This window comes from Nicotiana tabacum, chromosome 19 (assembly GCF_000715075.1).
Source record: "Nicotiana tabacum cultivar K326 chromosome 19, ASM71507v2, whole genome shotgun sequence".
Classification (NCBI taxonomy): Eukaryota; Viridiplantae; Streptophyta; class Magnoliopsida; order Solanales; family Solanaceae; genus Nicotiana; species Nicotiana tabacum.
In genome coordinates, this window is record NC_134098.1 from 110384263 (window position 1) to 110403395 (window position 19133).

The following is a 19133-nucleotide window of genomic DNA, read 5'->3' on the forward strand; positions in this document are numbered from 1 at the left end:
TTCGCCAACCTTCTAAAATCAGCTTATTTTGAGAAGTGTTTTTTTCAAAAGTGCTTTTCAAAAAAAATACTTTTGGCGAGAACCAGTTTATGTTTGGCTATTTAATTTGAAAAATACTTTTGAGTAGCAATTAGTATTTGGCAAAGCTATTAAAAAGTGCCTCTATTTTCTCAAAATTGCTTTTCAAAAAGTGTTTCAGGAGAGAAGCTACTTTTTTCTGATTCTACTTTTCATCAAAAGCACTTTTTTCCCTTTCAAAAGTTTGGCCAAACACTTTAATTTTAGAAAAAAACACTTCTGACCACAAAAAAAAATACTTTTGCCTCAAAAGAAGCTTGGCCAAACATGCTATAAGACTCAATCGGAACAAACAAAAATCAATTTATCAATAAACGACACGTCAATCCCAAACTAATCAGAATTATTGACTATATCAATCTCCAATATCGCCAAAAACTAAGATCAAGCAACCCCGCAACCCTAACCTGGCATTCTAAAGAAAGAGGGAAAAACATAGATCACATAAAAAGTAGATTAACTTGTTAGTTTCTACCATACTTCCTTTTGTGCATTCTTGGATAGCTCCATGGTAAGATGCACATCTTGGATCTAAGATGACATAAATGCATCTACAGAAGCTCCTGAAGAATTAATAACAATGAATAATACAAAATAACGGTATGCAAAAGATAGTTAAGCTTGCAATTGATCCATCTTGCCTCATGATAAAACATGTATACTATAGACAAACACAGAAAATTTGCTGCTACTTTGTCAATAGCTAGTTATTTCCACCTATCTTGAACTGATGTATACGAAAAACTCTGCAGAAACTACGATATGATTCTTCACTACACTTTATGCCTAGCAACTACATAAAACATAAAACTGTTATTGCCCTACCGGTGAAAATTGCCTCAGCGAGTCTGATTCGCTGGAAAATGCAGCCAGCAACTTTTCCTTTGTCAGCTGTTCAGATCCACTAGACTTGAGTACAAATGTGTGAAATACAGTTCCATTCCCGGCAGAAAGTTTTGATTCAACAACATTGATCTGTGCATCTTTGAATGTTTGGATGACTCTTGATATTGGATGGGTTTCCAGAGGACAACTCACCCTTACAATGACTTCATCATTGGCAGCTTCTACGTTGATGTCGGGTCCACGGATTTGAATCTCTGAATTCGGGCTGTCTTCTGCAGCCATTGCATCCCTTGAAGTGCTTCCTAATCTCAGCTCCCTCTCGGATTCCATGTCTCTTAGTTTTTTCTGCATCTCAGTTATGTAAGCAATGGCATCTCCTAAGAGGGAAGCTTTGTCCATTTTGGAGATATTCGGAACAACAGCTCGTAATGCATAGAATCGCTGGTTCAGCTTTTCCCGCCGCTGCCTCTCCGCCTCTACATGATTGAGGGGCTCTTCCCTTCCGTTGGCTGGCTTTCTTCCACGTTTTCTAGGCCTCTTTTCATCAACCGGGCCTGCACAGTCTTCCTTACACGAAGCTTCAACATCTGAATGCTCAGACTCAACAGTGTGTGCTGGCGAAATAATGGGTCTCGAGGTTGCTCCAGTGAAATCAATTTGCATTCTAGCAGGCTTTTGATGCTGAAAGTTGTTCAAACGGAATTCTTCCCTTCCACCATTGACAAGCTCTTGTAGGTTGTGTGCTGGGGGCGTCTGAGGACTATAGAGCTCCACTGGCTTTACCGGCTTCACATTACTGAATTGCGCCCAAGAAGCAGCATGTAAACCAGTACGCCCGTTCATGAATGGCATCCTGGTACCGTTTTGGTAAATATCCCATGGTCTCTCCTCCGCTTTCCTAACAGCAAGTTTTTCCCTAAAGTGGGTACCGGAATTTAAATCGTGCCCAAAAATCTTAGGAATTCCATCTGGTCGCTCACTAAAAGCTGAGCTCGAAAAAGGGGAATTATTTCCATCTTTTTTCTCAGTTACAACTGCTAAACCTGCTGCTTGCTTAGCCCTAACAAGAAACGAAGAGAAGCAAGATTTTATAGAATGCAATAGCTCCAAACTTTCCGGTATCGATCTCACTGATCCCAATTCCACAACTCCAACATCAGTTGGGATCAAAACAATAGTTTGCATACCAGCTGACTTAGCTAGGAAAGATCTAGCACAATAATCTAGAGGGGACTTCAATGCATCTGATAACCACAAATGCTTACCCGAACCAAAACACTTCCCTGGACCTCCCTCTCCTCGAGGGAACGAAAAGTACATCGAGGCAAGGAAGAATATTTCAGTATCAGTGACCCTATCCAATCCAATAGCATAGTTATCTTCATCTGTTCCACCAAATAACATATGCAACTTCTGAAGGACCCTTTTCCTCATCCTTTGTGGAGCCTCATCCTCAAGGCGTAGATTAAATATACTTTTAACTTCACGCTCCTCTCCTTCCCTAGGTTCTCTGCAACACCCATCGCCCCACCCTAGCACCAATTCCCCCGATTTAGACCGTGAAATTTGCCAAAAGATGGCATAATTCCAGCTAAAATTAGTGGCGTTCGGGCGTTCCACGAGATCTGAAAGCTTATTCTGCAAATTCTGATCATTCCCTATTGCCATTAAAGAACATTCTGCTGAAACCGAGCTAGATATCAAATATTCAAAAGCTTCTTTTCCCAGTACAGCCGCCACTGTTGCCTTATCCTCATCACTCCACGACATATTCACCGTACCCATCTCTACCTAGTAAAAAAAATCCCTTGAACTACAAAACACCCCTAGGACCCAAAAGAGATTCCAAATTTATATTCCTAGATGAAACAAGAACTGAAAAAGACAATTCTTTTTTTTTCTCCTCCAAAGCTTGAACCTTTAACACATTCTAGAACACCAATTAACCAATCTAAAGCAAACTCATCGTAACTTCAAGAAAAACAATTGATCTTCTTCTTCTTATTGAACACCCAATTGTCCATACCTCTACTTTTCAGATCTCAAAAGCTTGGAAACTAGAGGGTATAAGTAACTATAAAAAAATACCCAGAAAGGATACAAACTTGGACATAAAAATGCATAAATGGACAAACAAAGAAGATTGGTAAAAAAGCATGAAAAATACACACCGGTATCTTTGCAGTCAAGAAGGTGACCAAGCAAACTTTTGAGCTCTGGAAGAAACTGAGGTTCTGTAATAGAACTAGAATTCAACTGGGAAAATACTATAGTTTTGCCCCAATAAAGAAATATTGGTAGTTTTTTGAGAAACGAAATGAGAGAAGCTGTTTTCTCTATTTTCTTGCAAAGTTAGAGAGAGATAGGGGGAGGGGAGAGGCGGGGGTATATTTTGGGTTATAGTTTCTCTAAATTCCAACTGCATGTTTGTTAGTGTGTATACTATGGTTAGTTAGGGGTTTAAAGGGTTAAAAGATTTAACCATGGTTGGGTTAATACATGAACATGCTTTTTCGTGATATAGATTTGTTTGAGAAATAGTCGGCAGTGATCAATATTTCTTTCCGTTTTTTCATTTTCTTGTTAATAAGAAAAAGGAATTTTACTTTGACACGTGTTTCAGAAAGGATGACAAAACATGTGCACCCTTAATAGGACTGCCTAAAATGCTATAAAGATCTAATCCTATTTATTTGTCTATTTACGATAAGCTCGAATTTTTAATCAGAAGCAGTTTTCCAAGTGTCAAAAAACTATTCATCACTTATCAAATATCTACTCACTTTTCATTTCATGATTCTGTATAGTGAAATGAGAAAAACGTGGCCTTTGTGACGACGTCTATATTTTTGAAACTGGGACTTATCAAATTTAATCTAGTATTTTCCCTTAATTTAAATTTACATTTATCTAATCTATTTATGATGAGGATAGGTTTTAAACCAAAAATCACTCCTTTTATCCCAAAATGTTTATACATTTTATATTTATATTCTAACTTAGTTTACGTCAAGTCGTTTAACATTTTTAGACATCATGTTTGGTCATATATATAAATTTTTGTTCAATTTCATCAAAAATTATTATCGATGATCAACATCTTAAGATGAGTTATTTTTCATTTATATTAGTTCTTGATCAATTTCAGCAACTTTTGATATTAAAATTAAGGAATCTTTACCAGAATAACCGATCATATTCACTGTTTATTTTTTTTAGTCATATGCATAGATTATACAATAACTATACACAATTATATACATATAAAACATGAATTATGCATATATTATATCTCCATCGACTATTTTTAGTTTAAGCGGTTGGGTGAGCGACTATTTAAGTTAATTCCTATTGATGATTTTTCTCTCATAATTTGTGAAGATTTGACATGACTTCCTAATTTTATAGGAAAGGGTATGGAATAGCATTTTGTTGCTATTTCCTTAATACCTCAGACAGAGATATCAGCATATCGCCTTTTTTTTAATCTTTTATTTATTAACTTATTTTGTCTTTTACTTTTCCTCCTTAATAATGCAATGTGAATAGAAAGTGACAATATGAGGCCATTGTCAACCATGTGATAATAGATGGTTGGATATCAAATAGTAAAAGGGCTAAAGCGAAAAGGAAATCCTAGGTAACAAAAAAAAAAAAAAAGGGATTAGTCTTTTGATTTTGTCCATTTGGAGCTTTTGATGCTGATTAAGGGACAAATAAAGCTTTAACAACACACTAATAGGCCAAATTGAGTGGAATCTAAGGCTCCTACGAGTGGTAATTGATTCCTAAACCAAGTGCTTCATTAATATGTGGGGTACTTTTTAATTATGTGGGACCCCATCTCGGTCTTACTTGTAAATCATTAAACTAAAATTCAACAAACGCCTTGCGTATTTTTTATTTTTAAATTTTCTTTTTAGTATGCTTTTCTCTATTAATAAAACAAAGGTATGCTGGCTCATTTTCACTAGAAGAGATTATATTTTGTTGAATTAGAACCTCCAATCAAGGATTCAGTACATTAAAACTCTGAATTACAAAGATTGCTTTCAATCATCTCACATCTAACCTAACTATATACCTTAGGACTTAGGAGTCCTATGAATAGACAAGAATATCTTATGAAATTAATTATCTCACTTTTTATATAGAATAACTAATTATATCATTCTAATTATAAAATTTACCTTATCATTACCTAATATTCATAATCAAATATGAAACAAATATAATTTCATATTTTATCTAATAACCAATCGACCCCTTGCTCTTTAAAATAAGCATTTCTAATTTTCTAGGAGTTGGGTTAAACGAGCTGAAATTCCTTTTCAGATATTCAGTAATCAAAGAAAATGTTCCAAAGCCTTTGTCTTTAGTAACCTATTTATAACTTCAAAATGCAATTATCTCTCAACTATAGAGAGGAACTAAAAAAGTGGGTCACGCAAATCAAAGAATAATAGAAGATGGGATTAGTGGATCGTAATAAGTTAATAATCGTGATTTGGGGTTGGGTTAAATCCGAAAAAACGGGAACAGTCTGAACAGAAAGAAACTCGTGAAAATGTGGATATCCTATTTCATGACATGTTACCCAGAACAACTTGTCTGGCAAGTGGCGCGATAAAACTTGCTTTCTATTATCTCAACAATAGTAAGTGGTTTACAATATTATTTTTTTAGTCTAAAATATTACTACTCATTTATCTAACATAAATTTTTTTATTGCCAAAAGTAAATAAAAACTATGCGGCATTCCAATTAAATGTATCTATTTAGTCTAAAAACGACTCAGACGCTTAGCTAGATATTGTACTCACTTTCTATGTCCCAAATTATGTAACACTAGGTTGATTTTCAAGCAAAATTTAAAATTTTAATTATTTCAAACCTAGTGGACGCACATGGTGGAAAGCGGGTTCAACTGAACCAGTTTCGTCAAAAAATAATACTGTATATATGTATAAATTACGATTAAAGCTGCATAAATTTTGTATAAATATTTTATTTGAACCACTTGACAACTACTATTTTACGACTAAAGTTATGTATTTCTAAGATTGAATCCGCTTGCACAAAATTCTGGATCCGTCGCTGCTCAAAGTAGTGTAGTGCGTCAAAAGGAAATGGGCTTCAATATAAGTATTCGATAATCGCACGTAAGATTTAAATGTGTTTTTACATAATTGAACCTTAATTTTCAATATAAACTATTAACATTAATTTCAGCTTGAAGGTATTTCAGTACTCAAAAAAATAATATGATGTTCTATCATCTATTAACTTATTATGCAATCTTTTTCATACTTTCTGAAACAAATTTCTATTAAACCTGGCAAAAAACTGTTTTTTAAGGTAGTGTTTGGACATAAATTTAATTAAAACTTAAAAAAAAGTTTTTAAAATTATATTGAAAATAATTTTTAAAAATTAAAGTTATGAGAGACGGAAAAACAAGCTAACGGTAATTAGTTTGGGAGGGGGTGAATATATTCACGTGAAAAGTGAGTCGAGGCGTCACGCACCGCCAGCTTGTTCGTCACGCCATTTGGGTTCTCCTCTTAACGTTTTACCTAATTTAATTAATACTGCAAATCAAGGATAACACGTTCCGCACAGCACTACAAGTAATTCCTCTTTACGTGGCAGCAATTCACTACCACGTGTCCCCATCTAATCACCTAGAATTCGACGAACAAATAAAGCACAAAAGTAGCCCCAACACTTGTTAGGTGGTTAGTATTACAACTAACAGTATTGCCATAAAACAATTTTTATAATTAAAATAAATTAATTGAAAATATTATTATATTATTATTTAATTTCTAAGTTATCATGTGCTGTAAAAGTTACATATAGTATTGCGCGGAACTAAACTTTTTTTTACCTAATTACTTGGTACAGAGTGAAGTAAAAGTCTCGTGAACCGCACGTGACTACAACGTGAATCAATTCATGGCTGCGTGGTACAGGCACGTGATAGACATTTAATTTCCTTCCCTAACTTTTTTCTCTCTTTTTATTTTTCCGTAAAATGGAGAAAATGCTTTTAACTGTAAATGAGAATTGACTCATTGAGATAGGTGTTTGGGTACGTGTCCAAACCAAATTGTTCTTTAGCTTTGGTGATGCTGATGTAACAGCAGAATCGTGTCTTTCGTGCTTTCTTTTTCTATCATTTTGTGCCGTACGATCTCAAGTCAAGAATTGAATTTTTGTGATTAGGATACGAAAACCCATGTGAAGCTTGAGAAGCAAAAAAATAATTAAGGCCAGCTATTTTTTAAAAAAATCGAATAAGTTGATGGAAGTGTTTCAAGTGCACTCAATATTTTGAATTGACAATCTTCAGCTATTCAACTTAGTTCACTTTTTAATTATTTCTAAAAACTGAAAATAATTTTTTATTATTGTGATTGATGGAAAAAAATTCCAAAAGAACATTAAAAATAAAAAAAGAATTCGGAAGAAATTTTTATTCCTAAGCCGGTTCAACGCAACTCACGACGTTCACGTGCTCCTTGAACTTGATGGCGGGAGAGAATCACGTGACAAAGCGCACTTGGTCAAAAGTTTTACACAAGGATGTTCTAAATGCGCAACCTTTTGTTCTTTGCAAATCAGAATCTGTGTACCTAATCTTAGCATTGTATTATAAAACTCATGTATTAATTTTATATTAATGAAATGAGAGTTTTTAGTGAAATTTGATTCATTGGATCACGGTATGTAAATTATGTAAAGTTGTAATTACAGGATCATCAAAGCAACTTTTATGGGTTTGTCGTGAAACTTCTGCAGAACAGCGCTCTTGTCATTGTCTTTAGTTTTATTAATGAAATAAATTAATTTCTGAAAGCATGTTTGTTTTATAAACAAAGTAATAGTAACAATTATTCTGTCTTAAAGCAAACAGGTTTGTTCCTTTAAGTAAACTTATAGGTGATCTTCAAAGGTGGCCCGAGAATATAGTTTAAGAGTTTGACTTGGAATTTAGAGTAATGAAATAAAATATTGTTTATTTAAATTCTGTAGAACACTTACATTTACAGTTTCCTTAATCTACAATTACAGTAAATATAAAGTACTCCTACTTCCTTCCTTGAAGTATGTGTAGAGCAATTCAATTTATAAATAGGCAAAATACATAACTTTGCCACTTGAATTATCTGAAAAATCCTTGTTACACACTTTTTATGGGCGAAAATAATATTACACACTTAATTTTTTAAAAGTGTGTCTAATACACATCATTTTTTTTTTTATCACTTTACCAAAATATGGGTAATGTCACGCACTAATAAGGCCATAACACGTGTCATTAGCATAAAAAAAAATATCTAAAATTACACACATAACCTCGTCTTCTTCAACCCCATCTCTTTCCCCTCCATCTCGTCCTCCATGGACAACCAGAAAAATCAGCACACACAATTCAACCTAAAAATTAGGAGCCCAAATAATTTAATCCGAGAAAGAAATAAAAGACATCAAAAGCTAATAAGCCATGGCTCACTAAATTGCATACCAACAAATAAATTGGTGATTTGATTTTCAATTTTAACAATCTCTTACTCCTTATATCACTCGATATCTTCCTGCTCCTTTCACCTAAATATCTAAAATTTTAATTTCCACTTTTCCATGCTTGTGCATCCCTCTTCCTAGATTTTAGATACTATACAAAAAGAAATCACAGGAAACGAAGATAGCAACACGGACATTGATGGATTTGCAGGAGAAGATCACAAGGAATGGAAGAAAAAAGAGAAAAGTGACAATTGGGTTGTTGATGTTCTTGATCAATTTGGTAAAATGTATGACATTAGTTCCATATTTACTTTAATTATTAGATAGTAACTAATGGGTTAATAAACTCAAATTTGATGAAGTAATTGTAGATTGTCCGTAGAAAGGCCATAATTGATATTAGAAATGGCAAGTAAATGAGGTGAAGATAGGGAGAGATGGAGGAAAAAAATAAAATTCTTGAACATGGTATGGAGGGGGAGTTTGGCTGGCGGAACAAACAAAGAGAGAGAGACAGAGAAGGGTGAGGAAGATGAGGGATTTGCTGACACGTGGTATAAATAAGTATTTAGATAATATTTTTATTTTATAGACGCGTTTATGTCATGGTGTTTTACACATGTTGGGTCCTGGTCAAAAAAGGGTGTGTATCAGATATACTTTTAAAAGATTAAGTGTGTAATATTATTTTTGCCCACAACAAATGCATAAGAGGAATTTGGCTCATAGATCAAGTGCATAATATTTTGTCAAAATAAATAAAGTAATTCGAGGGAAAAGATATTTGAAAACAAATGTGTGATACAATCTTGAACGCTAAATCTGTAAAGCAAAATGCATAAATAAATTTATATAAATTGATTTGTATGGATAATCCACTTTTCTTGAGCTATCAATTGATGACCGGAACTTTGCATCTACTCTAAAAATGATGTGCTTGACTGTGTGGCATATTTTTCTCAAGGGAGATTTCGTCAATTTTGAGCAAAATGCTAGGAATATCTTTCATTCTTTTGAAGAGCATGGTGTATGGGTCGAAATCCGCCTCGGTACTCGGAATTAAGCAGTATCGAGAAAGGAACCGGCCGAGGTCGACCAGGAAATGACAAAGCCCGTGGTCGAGATGCAGAAGATGGTCGATGTCAAATGCCGTAAACAGAGCTGTAATGACTAGCTTATTAGGGTAGGAGATTAAAGAGAATATTTTATTGGATATTCTCTTTACATGTACTATTAGGATTTATTGGGGGGTATGTCTCATATAAATAAGAAAAAAAAGACAATGAATAGAGGCATGTGAATATTCATTGTGATGAGAGCACACTTTACAAAATATTCTCTCCCTCTTGAAAAGATACAAAAAATAACTTTTTATCAAGATTCTTGTTCACATTATCCTGTACTTTTCCATCAGAAGATTTCGAATGTTCTAAGATCTGTATGTCATTCATCATTGTCAAGAGGAATAATCACATAGCTCATTATTTATTGGGTGAATCACTCTTTCTATTTACTCAAATGTCATTTATTGCTATTTATTATCAGCGCTTCTTCTATTATTGCTTATATTTTATGACTAGTTAATGTTTGTTATTGTGAGCCCTCTGCTTGATCTGTCCCACCTCACACACGCTTCCAAAACTCGCATCTAGAGATATTATCATCAACTAGGTTTAACCCATTATTATATAAATATAATAGTTTTAGCCGAAAATTATACTTTTTGGTCAAACAATTTGGCGCCGATGCCGGGGATTATCTAGTTAAATTTTCATTTTCTTCTGGATCTACAACTCACACTGGAGCAAGATCCTTTTCTCTCTGCATACATAGATCTAATATGGCAGGTAACAGAGAAGAAAGAATGAGAATAATGAGTGACCTCCAACCAACCTCATGAACATAATCAATTAGAGGTCTGAAGCAGTGGACGAGGGCGCAATGCCCAATGCCTCTCCCAGACGAGGTGGATCACCCCCTCCCCACGACAGCATCACAAAGTCTCTTCGCAAGGAAGCCTCCACATCCGTGGTAGAGAGGCGCCATCAGCAATAAAAAAACTCCTAAAGGCCTAGCTAACTAACACGCTAACCAGCGTCCTCCATAAGCCCGCTCGGAACGCGGCTACAGATAACGCAAGGACTTGTGTTATACCACCAGCGGACGAGCAGCATAGTCAACTCCCTCCTCATCCAACTGCAGGTATTACTCACAATGTCATTAATAATGTAGGTGACGACACTCTCACAGCCATTTTGAAAAGAATGGAGGGAATGGAAAATGAGAACAAAACGCTTCGAGATCAAATGAGAGAACACAAAGAGCGGGTCGATAAAATACCGGGTGCCCCTAAGCTCTTTCCGAAGAGAGATGCCGGATGGTTCGTCGAGTAGTTGTACAGTGATGATGCCGCACCACATGCCATACCAAAGACCTTCAAAATGCCGCCTTATCTGAAAATATATGATGGCACGACCGACCGCGAAGACCATGTGACTCACGACGTCACCCCCATGAAAGGCAATGACCTCGCCAAGGAACAAGTATCCTCTATTTTGTTAAAAAAGTTCGGCGAGACCCTCACGGGAGGAGCATTAACTTGGTACTCACAATTGCATGCACGCTCTATTGAAACCTTTGAAGAAATGGCCGATAAGTTCGTAACGGCCCATGCTGGAGCCAAAAAGGTAGAGGCAAGAGTAAACGACATATTTGCTATTAAACAGTCTCCGGGAGAAGGATTGAGGGATTTCCTCGCTCACTTCAATCTAGTGAGAATGATCTTGCCAAATGTATCGGAAGGGATGGCGATCGCAACTTTTCAAAACGGACTGAGCAGAAACGGTTCGAGGGCGACAGGAAAGCTACTTAGTCGACTTATGAAGTACTCCCCAACTACTTGGGATGAGATACACAACGCATATTGCGCCGAAGTCCGAGCAGACGATGATGACCTAGAAGAATCTAGGAAAGATAGAAGAAATGATATCAAAAGAGACCTCGCAGACTCGCGATCCAACCAGGAATGACATCTACCATATGTCAGAACCGCCTCTACGTCCGCATCTCGCCAAAAAGAAGGCCCACCCCAATAAAAAACAGGGACTCACCGGAACGAGAGAGGTATGCCCCATTTATTATTCAGTCACAATTTTTGTGTGTCACCTACAGAAAAAGTCTATGCCTTGGAGAAGCTCGGACCGAAGGTGAAGTGGCCACGAAGATGAGGTCAGACCCGAATACCAGAAAATCAGATGCCCTCTGCGAGTTCCATCAAGAGCGAGGACACAAAACCGAAGATTGCATCACCCTAAGACAGGAGGTCGTAAATATGCTACGACAGGGATACCTCAAAGAGTTGCTGAGCAACCGGGGAAGGACCAACTTTGCTAGAGGAAGTGAACAACATCAAGGACCGCCGAAACCACCCTCGCCGACTCGTACCATCCACATGATCATCGGGGGAGGCGACAATGCTTCCATCAACAATGTGAAGTTCACCACAACCCACAAGCTCAAACGGTCGATCACTCACGAACAGTATGATGAACTCGAAGAAAGTATCATCTTCGATAAGTCAGATACCAACGGTTTGGTTCTCCCTCACTATGATGCTCTTGTTATCACTTTACAAATTTTAGATACCGATGTGAGGCGCATTATGGTAGATGATGGGAGCGGCGCATGCATTATCCACCCTCGAGTGTTTGCACAAATGAAACTCGAGGATAAGATAGTGTCGCGCTACATCACACTAACGGGTTTTAACAATGCAATTGAGCGAACATCCGGTGAGATCACACTCCTCGTTCTAGCCGGTGGCGTCATGCTGGAAACCACGTTCCATATCATGGACCAAGACACAACGTACAATACCATAATAAGGCGACCATGGATACACACCATGAGAGCCATCCCCTCCAGCTTGTACCAAGTCATCAAATTCCCAACTCCATGAGGGATATTCAGTATACGAGGGGAACAACACACATCCCATAAATGCTACAGCATCGCCTTAGACTGTACAGCCACCCAACAAAAAAAGGACAAAGAAAAAGAGTCATAGCAATCAACAGGGTCGAGATCAATATGGGATGACAGCGAGGACGTCATCAAAGACCTCGATATGGTCGAAGCTGCAGGATCGACCATAGAGGACCTCGACCCCATTCAGTTAGACAACAACGACCACAGCAAGAAAGCTTATATCGACTGCAAACTTTAGGAACCAAGTAAATTTCGTCAATTTTTAACTACTAATGCAGACTTGTTTGCTTTCAACCATGTAGATATGCCAGGTATCCCAAAGGATATCGCCACACACAAATTGATCGTCGATCCATTCCACCCGCCGGTGAGCCAGGTTAGGCGTAAGTTCAACTCCGCAATTAATGATGCAGTACGCGAAGATGTGGAAAAGTTTTTAGAAAATGGCTTCCTCAGGGATTCGATGTATCCCCAATGGGTCGCCAGCCTAGTCATGGTGAAAAAGAAGAACGAAAATGGGAAATGTGTGTAGATTTTACAACGCATGCCCCAAGGATTAATTTCCACTACCCATATCGACCAACTCATCGATGCAACGGCCGGGCATGACTGATAAGCTTATTGGACACCTACTCGGGCTATAATCAGATCCTTGTGGAGGAAGAGGATCAGGAAAAAACCACCTTTATCACTCATCGGGAGGCTTACTGCTACAAGGTCATGCCCTTCGGGATGAAAAAATGCGGGGGCAACTTATCAAAGGTTGGTGATGAGGATGTTCAAAGACCAACTCATAAAAACGATGGAAGTCTATATAGATGACATTCTAGTCAAATACAAAAGGAAAGAAGATTACATCGACCACTTGAGAGAAGCCTTCGGCATACTTAGGCAATATAGAATGAAACTGAACCCCGAAAAATGTGCATTCGGCGTGGCCTCAGGAAAATTCTTAGGTTTCCTAGTGTCACGGCAGGGTATCGAGGTCAATACCGACCAAATCAAGACCATCGAAGGGATACCAGAGCACGTGACCACCAAAAAGCAGGTTCAGAGATTGACTGGCCGTATCGCTGCCATTTCAAGATTCATTTCACCATCATCTGATAGGTGCCATAAATTCTCCGGCGTACTCAAAAAGGATAACGGCCTCCAATGGACCCCTGAGTGCGCCCAAGCCCTGAAGGAGTTAAAGGTGTACTTGTCATCGCGACCATTGCTTTCAAAACCAGAACCGGGGCAACACCTCCTTGTCAATCTCGCCGTGTTCGAAATAGCTGTGAGCGTGGTCCTGGTCCCAAAAAATAAAGGTACGTAGTGTCCCATCTATTACATTAGCAAAACACTAGTCGACGCCGAGATGAGATACCCCCACCTCAAAAAACTGGCTCTGGCCTTTGTCGTAGCTTCACGAAAGCTTAGACAATATTTCCAATGCCACCCTGTCTCAGTTGTCACGGCTTTCCCCATAAGAAGCATTTTGCATAAACCCGAGCTATCGGGCAGGTTGACCAAATGGGACATCGAATTGAGTGAGAACTATATCACATATTAGCCGCGAACATCGATAAAAGTCACAAGTCCTTGCACACTTTGTCATCGACTTCAGCGCAAAAATAATGCCCGAAGTTGAAAAAGAAGTTGTCCACGTTTTCCCCCAAATGCAATACCTTTGGGTCCTGTATACTAATGGCACATCTAACGCGTCAGGGTCCGGACTGTGACTCCTACTCGAAGTTCCGAAGTGATTTGCCAGTCCATAAGGTGCCCGGACATGACTAACAACGAGGTCGAGTATGAGGCCTTAATTGCAGGATTAAGACTAACACTCAAATACGGAGCGAAGCGGCTAAGACTGCGCTGCAATTCTCAACTCTTTGTCAACCAAGTCACAGAGACTTTTCAAATCAAGGAACAAAGGTTACAGAAGTACCAGACCGAAATCTGCAAGTTACTACCCGAGTTCGACGAGTACCAACTCGACCAGATCCCCCAAGCAAAGAATACCGAGGCGGACAACCTCGCCAAATTAGCCGCATCCACCGAAAACATTACAACCAGAGGCAGAAGTGTAGTCCATCTTTTCAACTCATCAATATACCTAATCGAGGTAAGAACCATAAACTTGAATTGGGACTGTCGCAACCGTATTGTTACATACGTGTAGGATGAAATACTCCAAGTTGATAAAAAGAAGCCAAGAAATTGCGGATGCAAGCAGCAAGGTACAACATCATTCACAATGACATGTACAAGAGGACGTACGGTGGCCCTCTTGCGAAATGCCTAGGCCCAAATCAGATACGACGCGTCCTTGAGGAAGTACACGAAGGCCACTGTGGAGCTCATTCTGGCAATTAGGCTTTGGTTAGATGCCTCATACGGGCAGGATATTATTGGCCCACCGTGAAAAAGGAAGCCGCGAATTTCGTGAAAAAATGCGAGCAATGCCGGAAATATGCCCCGATGATTCACCAAGCAGACGAACACCTACACTCAGTGGTTTCACCTTGGACGTTCATCAAATGGGGAATGGACATCGTGGGCCCCCTCCCTGCAGGACGAGGTAACGTACGATTTCTTTTGGTTTTAACTGACTATTTCTCCAAATGGGTAGAAGCAGGAGCATTCGCCCAAATACGTGAACAGTATGTGATCACCTTTATATGGAAAAACATCATATGTCGATTCGTCCTTCCCAAGAGAAATCCATGAAGGCCATTAGTAATGGGCAAATCAAAAGGTCGCCGAATATTTTGAGAAATGGCATATCAAAAGAATACTCTCTTCACCGTATCACCCCACAGGTAATGGGCAAGCGGAGTCCTCCAACAAATCGATACTGAACATCATGAAGAAAAAACTCAAAGACGCCAAAGGGTTATGGCCGGAATTACTACCAGAAGTACTTTGGGCCTACCGAACAATGCCGAAGACGAGCACAAGAGAGACGCCCTAATCATTAGTCTATGGAACTGATGCAGTAATACCGGTCAAAGTCGGGGAGCCTAGCCTATGATACTCCCACAAAAGCGGACCCAACAATGATGGGAAGGCATGAGCTTGACGAAGTCGATGAACGAAGAGATATGGCCTACACAAGGATGATCGCCCAATAGCAACAAGCAAAACGTTATTATAACAAAAAGGCAAATATCGGGCCACTCAAAGTCGGGGACACGTGCTAAAAGATAAAACACAAACGAATAAAGACCCACGGGAAGGAAAACTAGGAACCAATTGGGACGGCCCGTGCAAAATCACGGCAACAGCAAGCAAGGAGTCATTCCACCTGGAAACAATGGAAGGAAAGATACTACCAAACAACTGGAACATTGCACACCTCAAGTACTTCAACTTTTAAGACATGAAGTGTCCCCAAAGTCGTACTCTTTTTCCCTCACTTGAGTTTTGTTCTAATTGGGTTTTCTAGAGGAGGTGTTTAACGAGGCGACGGAGGAGACGCTTCAAGTTAAAGTGCGCACATACGGAGGGACAAGATGACTAGTTCATTGCTCGACCTCTTGATACTTCTCCAAGTCGACCACTGAAGGGACTGAATAGGCTAAGACTGGGATTGAAATGCCAGCCAACGTCCGAAACAATTATGTAAATTTCTCCAAATGTATGAACAAAGCACAAATGCACGAAGTTCATTTCTATTTCTCCAAATGTACAACCAAGACAACGTCGCCTTAAAGATTACAATGCCGACATAACTATGTATAGGTTATATTCGACCTCATTCGAATTCATACCTAAATGGATCTCGACCATAACTAAGTATAGGTTATATTCGACCTCGTTCGAATTCACACCTAAATGGCCCTCGGCTATAACTAAGTATAGGTTATATTCGACCTCGTTCGAATTCACACCTAAACGGCCCTCGGCCACAACTGAGTATAGGTTGTATTCGACTTCGTTCGAATTCATACCTAAACAGCCCTCGATCATAACTAAGTATAGGATATATTCGACCTCGTTTGATCCTGTCACGACCCAAACCGATGGGCCGTGATGGGTACCCGATGCCTTACTCAACCGAGTACCAACGGAATGTATCTTTCTTATTACATCATCATATACACGTGACATACGGGCCTAATAGGCCAACATGATCATTAATAAACTCAAAACATAGGCCGACAAGGCCGTAAAATCTTTCATATACATGACATCTGTCTACAAGCCTCTAAGAATATATAATTATCATAAAGGTCGGGACAGAGCCCCGCCATACCAAACAATACACATCTAAATCATACTGACCAAACAAGCAACTCCGGAGCAAATGGAGTGCACCGACATCTTCCGCTGAGCTGATCGCCTACTTGGAGGACTCTCGACCTATCTATCGAGACCTGCGGGCATGAAACGCAGCGTCCCAAGGCAAAAGGCATGTCAGTACAAATAATGTACCGAGTATGTAAGGAATAAAAACCAGTAAATAATAGACATGAGAGAAACATGTAGTAAAAGACTCGACATGTACGTCTGCATAGCTCTATGAATTATTTCATTTTTATAATGCCATGCATATGCGTATAAATGTCATACCATGCATAGGTATATGCTTTCATAACATCATCAAGCCTCTGAGGGCATCCCATCATATCATTTCGTCCACTGTGGGATAATTATAAACGTATACCAGCTGATCAGATGGTGGTGCATATATAACGCCGTAACCTTTTTCCATATCCCATATATATATATAATATACATATATATGTGTATATAACGTCATCTGGTCATGGGTCAATGTACATGTATAAATGCATGAAATGCATAAGAAATACGTTAATAAGATTTCTCGAAATGTCATAAAAATCAATATGCCTTTCGGATAAACTTTATCAAATACGTATTTTTCTGAGACCCATGAACGGAAGATATAATAATAATTTACATAGTGAATCAAGAATATAGACACCCCTAGTATTTCTATGAATAGAGTCATTTATGAAAGTTGCGTATTTTGCTCGTTTCATTTATATTATTTGGATCATACCAAAAAGAAAGAAGGGATAGCCTTAACATACCTGGAGTAGGAAAAAATCTGTATGATATTCTTGGAAAAAGTTGCACCGTACTCCCTTTAAGATTGCAAAATCTCTGTTTCCCTACCGCTACTGAATTAATGGTACTTCAAGCTTTACTGACATATATTCTTATTAGCTTGCTTTCCCTTTGAGTTCTTGAAATTTTTCCTCCAAATAGCTTAGTGTATGTTTGTCCAGTTAGTAGAAATGGCGTAGAAGCAGAGATGGAAATGGCATGACTAGATTAAGGGCTACTGTTGTATGTAATAAAGGATCTTTTGGAAATTATCGAAAGCATGATGGTTAACAGAGAGTAAAATGCTAGGTGAAATTCAAAAAGCTTTTAATTACATGGCTTATCTTTGAATTGATTGCCACCTAATCTAATATGACTTAAGAGTCATTTGTTTGTTTTAGTGGCTTGCTACCACGTGGGGGTGGGGAGGGTTTTTTTTTTAATCCAATAATTAATTAACTAATTAGATAATATTTCGCTACCCGGTAATTAACCAATTACTCGCATAATTAAGAATTATCTCAATTTACTTCAAATACTACTTACTTGACACACTTTATGTATCCTACTATCATGGTCATGTGGTACCTTGTATGGCACTAATCCAAAAATACCGGGTATTGTAGCTCGAACCGTATTTTATCCCAAATCGGCAACCTTCGACGAAATTCATTTTCTTTGATTTGCTTACCCTCTCACCTTCACGAATTTACTTATCCCTTGTTTGAAATAGCATAATTCTTATAACCTCAAAATAATCTCATTCCCAAACTTACATTGATTAACTTACGACAAAACTTCAACGTACGAAAATGCGGGGCGTAACATCTCATTTTCGATCTTATATCAATTTATTTATGGCGGACTTTCATGTATGAAAACATGGGGTGTAACATCATTCCTCCCCTTTGGAACATTCGTCCTCGAATGTTGACTGATGCACTTATCATTCTCATAACCCATAGCTCTTCTGAATACTTTAATACTCTTCTTGCCATTTAGGCAACTGTTCTTTGAATAAATCCAAAGGCCAGGGTATTCCCCCTTTAAGCCTCTTTCTCACACCATGACTTGTGGTTGGAATCTTCCCAATCTTGTAATTGTTGCTACATTTTATCATACAGCCTGTACGACTCTGACTTTGTTAGTACGCCTATGCGATCTTCTCTCCCTTTCCTCCAGATTTTAGCCAATCTTTAGGCCTCACTTTGTGAACATATACAAAGCTTGATAAGATGTCCCCCTGGGCATCTATAGGTGTATTGAAGTTCTTCGGTCGGTACTTTGTCAAACTTACGAATATTGCCATATCTCATTTCGTACTTTGTAACTTCTATGCATCCATTGTTGATTTACCTCAATGTTGATCTATAATCTACCACTGATATCTTGCAACTTCTTATGTAAAACATTGCCACTAGGGCTTATGTTGCATCGAGGAATATTCGAAGTGATTTTCCTAATCCACTTAGCGGTGATATTGTACTTCAATAACCGTACTTTAGAGCATCCCAATGTGACTCACTTATGTGGGTATATCCTGTACAATTCATGAAATCCCTTCAAATCATCACTCAATCGAAGAACCAAACGGCATCCTTTATCTATCATAATCACACCCTTACTCT

At 38.3% G+C, this 19133-nt stretch overlaps 1 protein-coding gene across 1 annotated transcript; it reads right to left on the minus strand.

Annotated features, from left to right (window-relative positions):
• Positions 1-693: 693 nt before the first annotated feature.
• On the minus strand, positions 694-3467 carry LOC107765893 (transcription factor MTB1-like). The gene has a single exon (XM_016584591.2). It carries the CDS (start codon positions 2707-2709, stop codon positions 892-894), a length of 1818 nt encoding a protein of 605 aa, XP_016440077.1. The 5' UTR covers positions 2710-3467; the 3' UTR covers positions 694-891.
• Positions 3468-19133: the final 15666 nt, after the last annotated feature.

Excerpts from the sequence above, each read along its gene's own strand:
- LOC107765893 (XM_016584591.2), bottom strand. The coding sequence starts at position 2,709 with ATGGGTACGGTGAATATGTCGTGGAGTGATGAGGATAAGGCAACAGTG.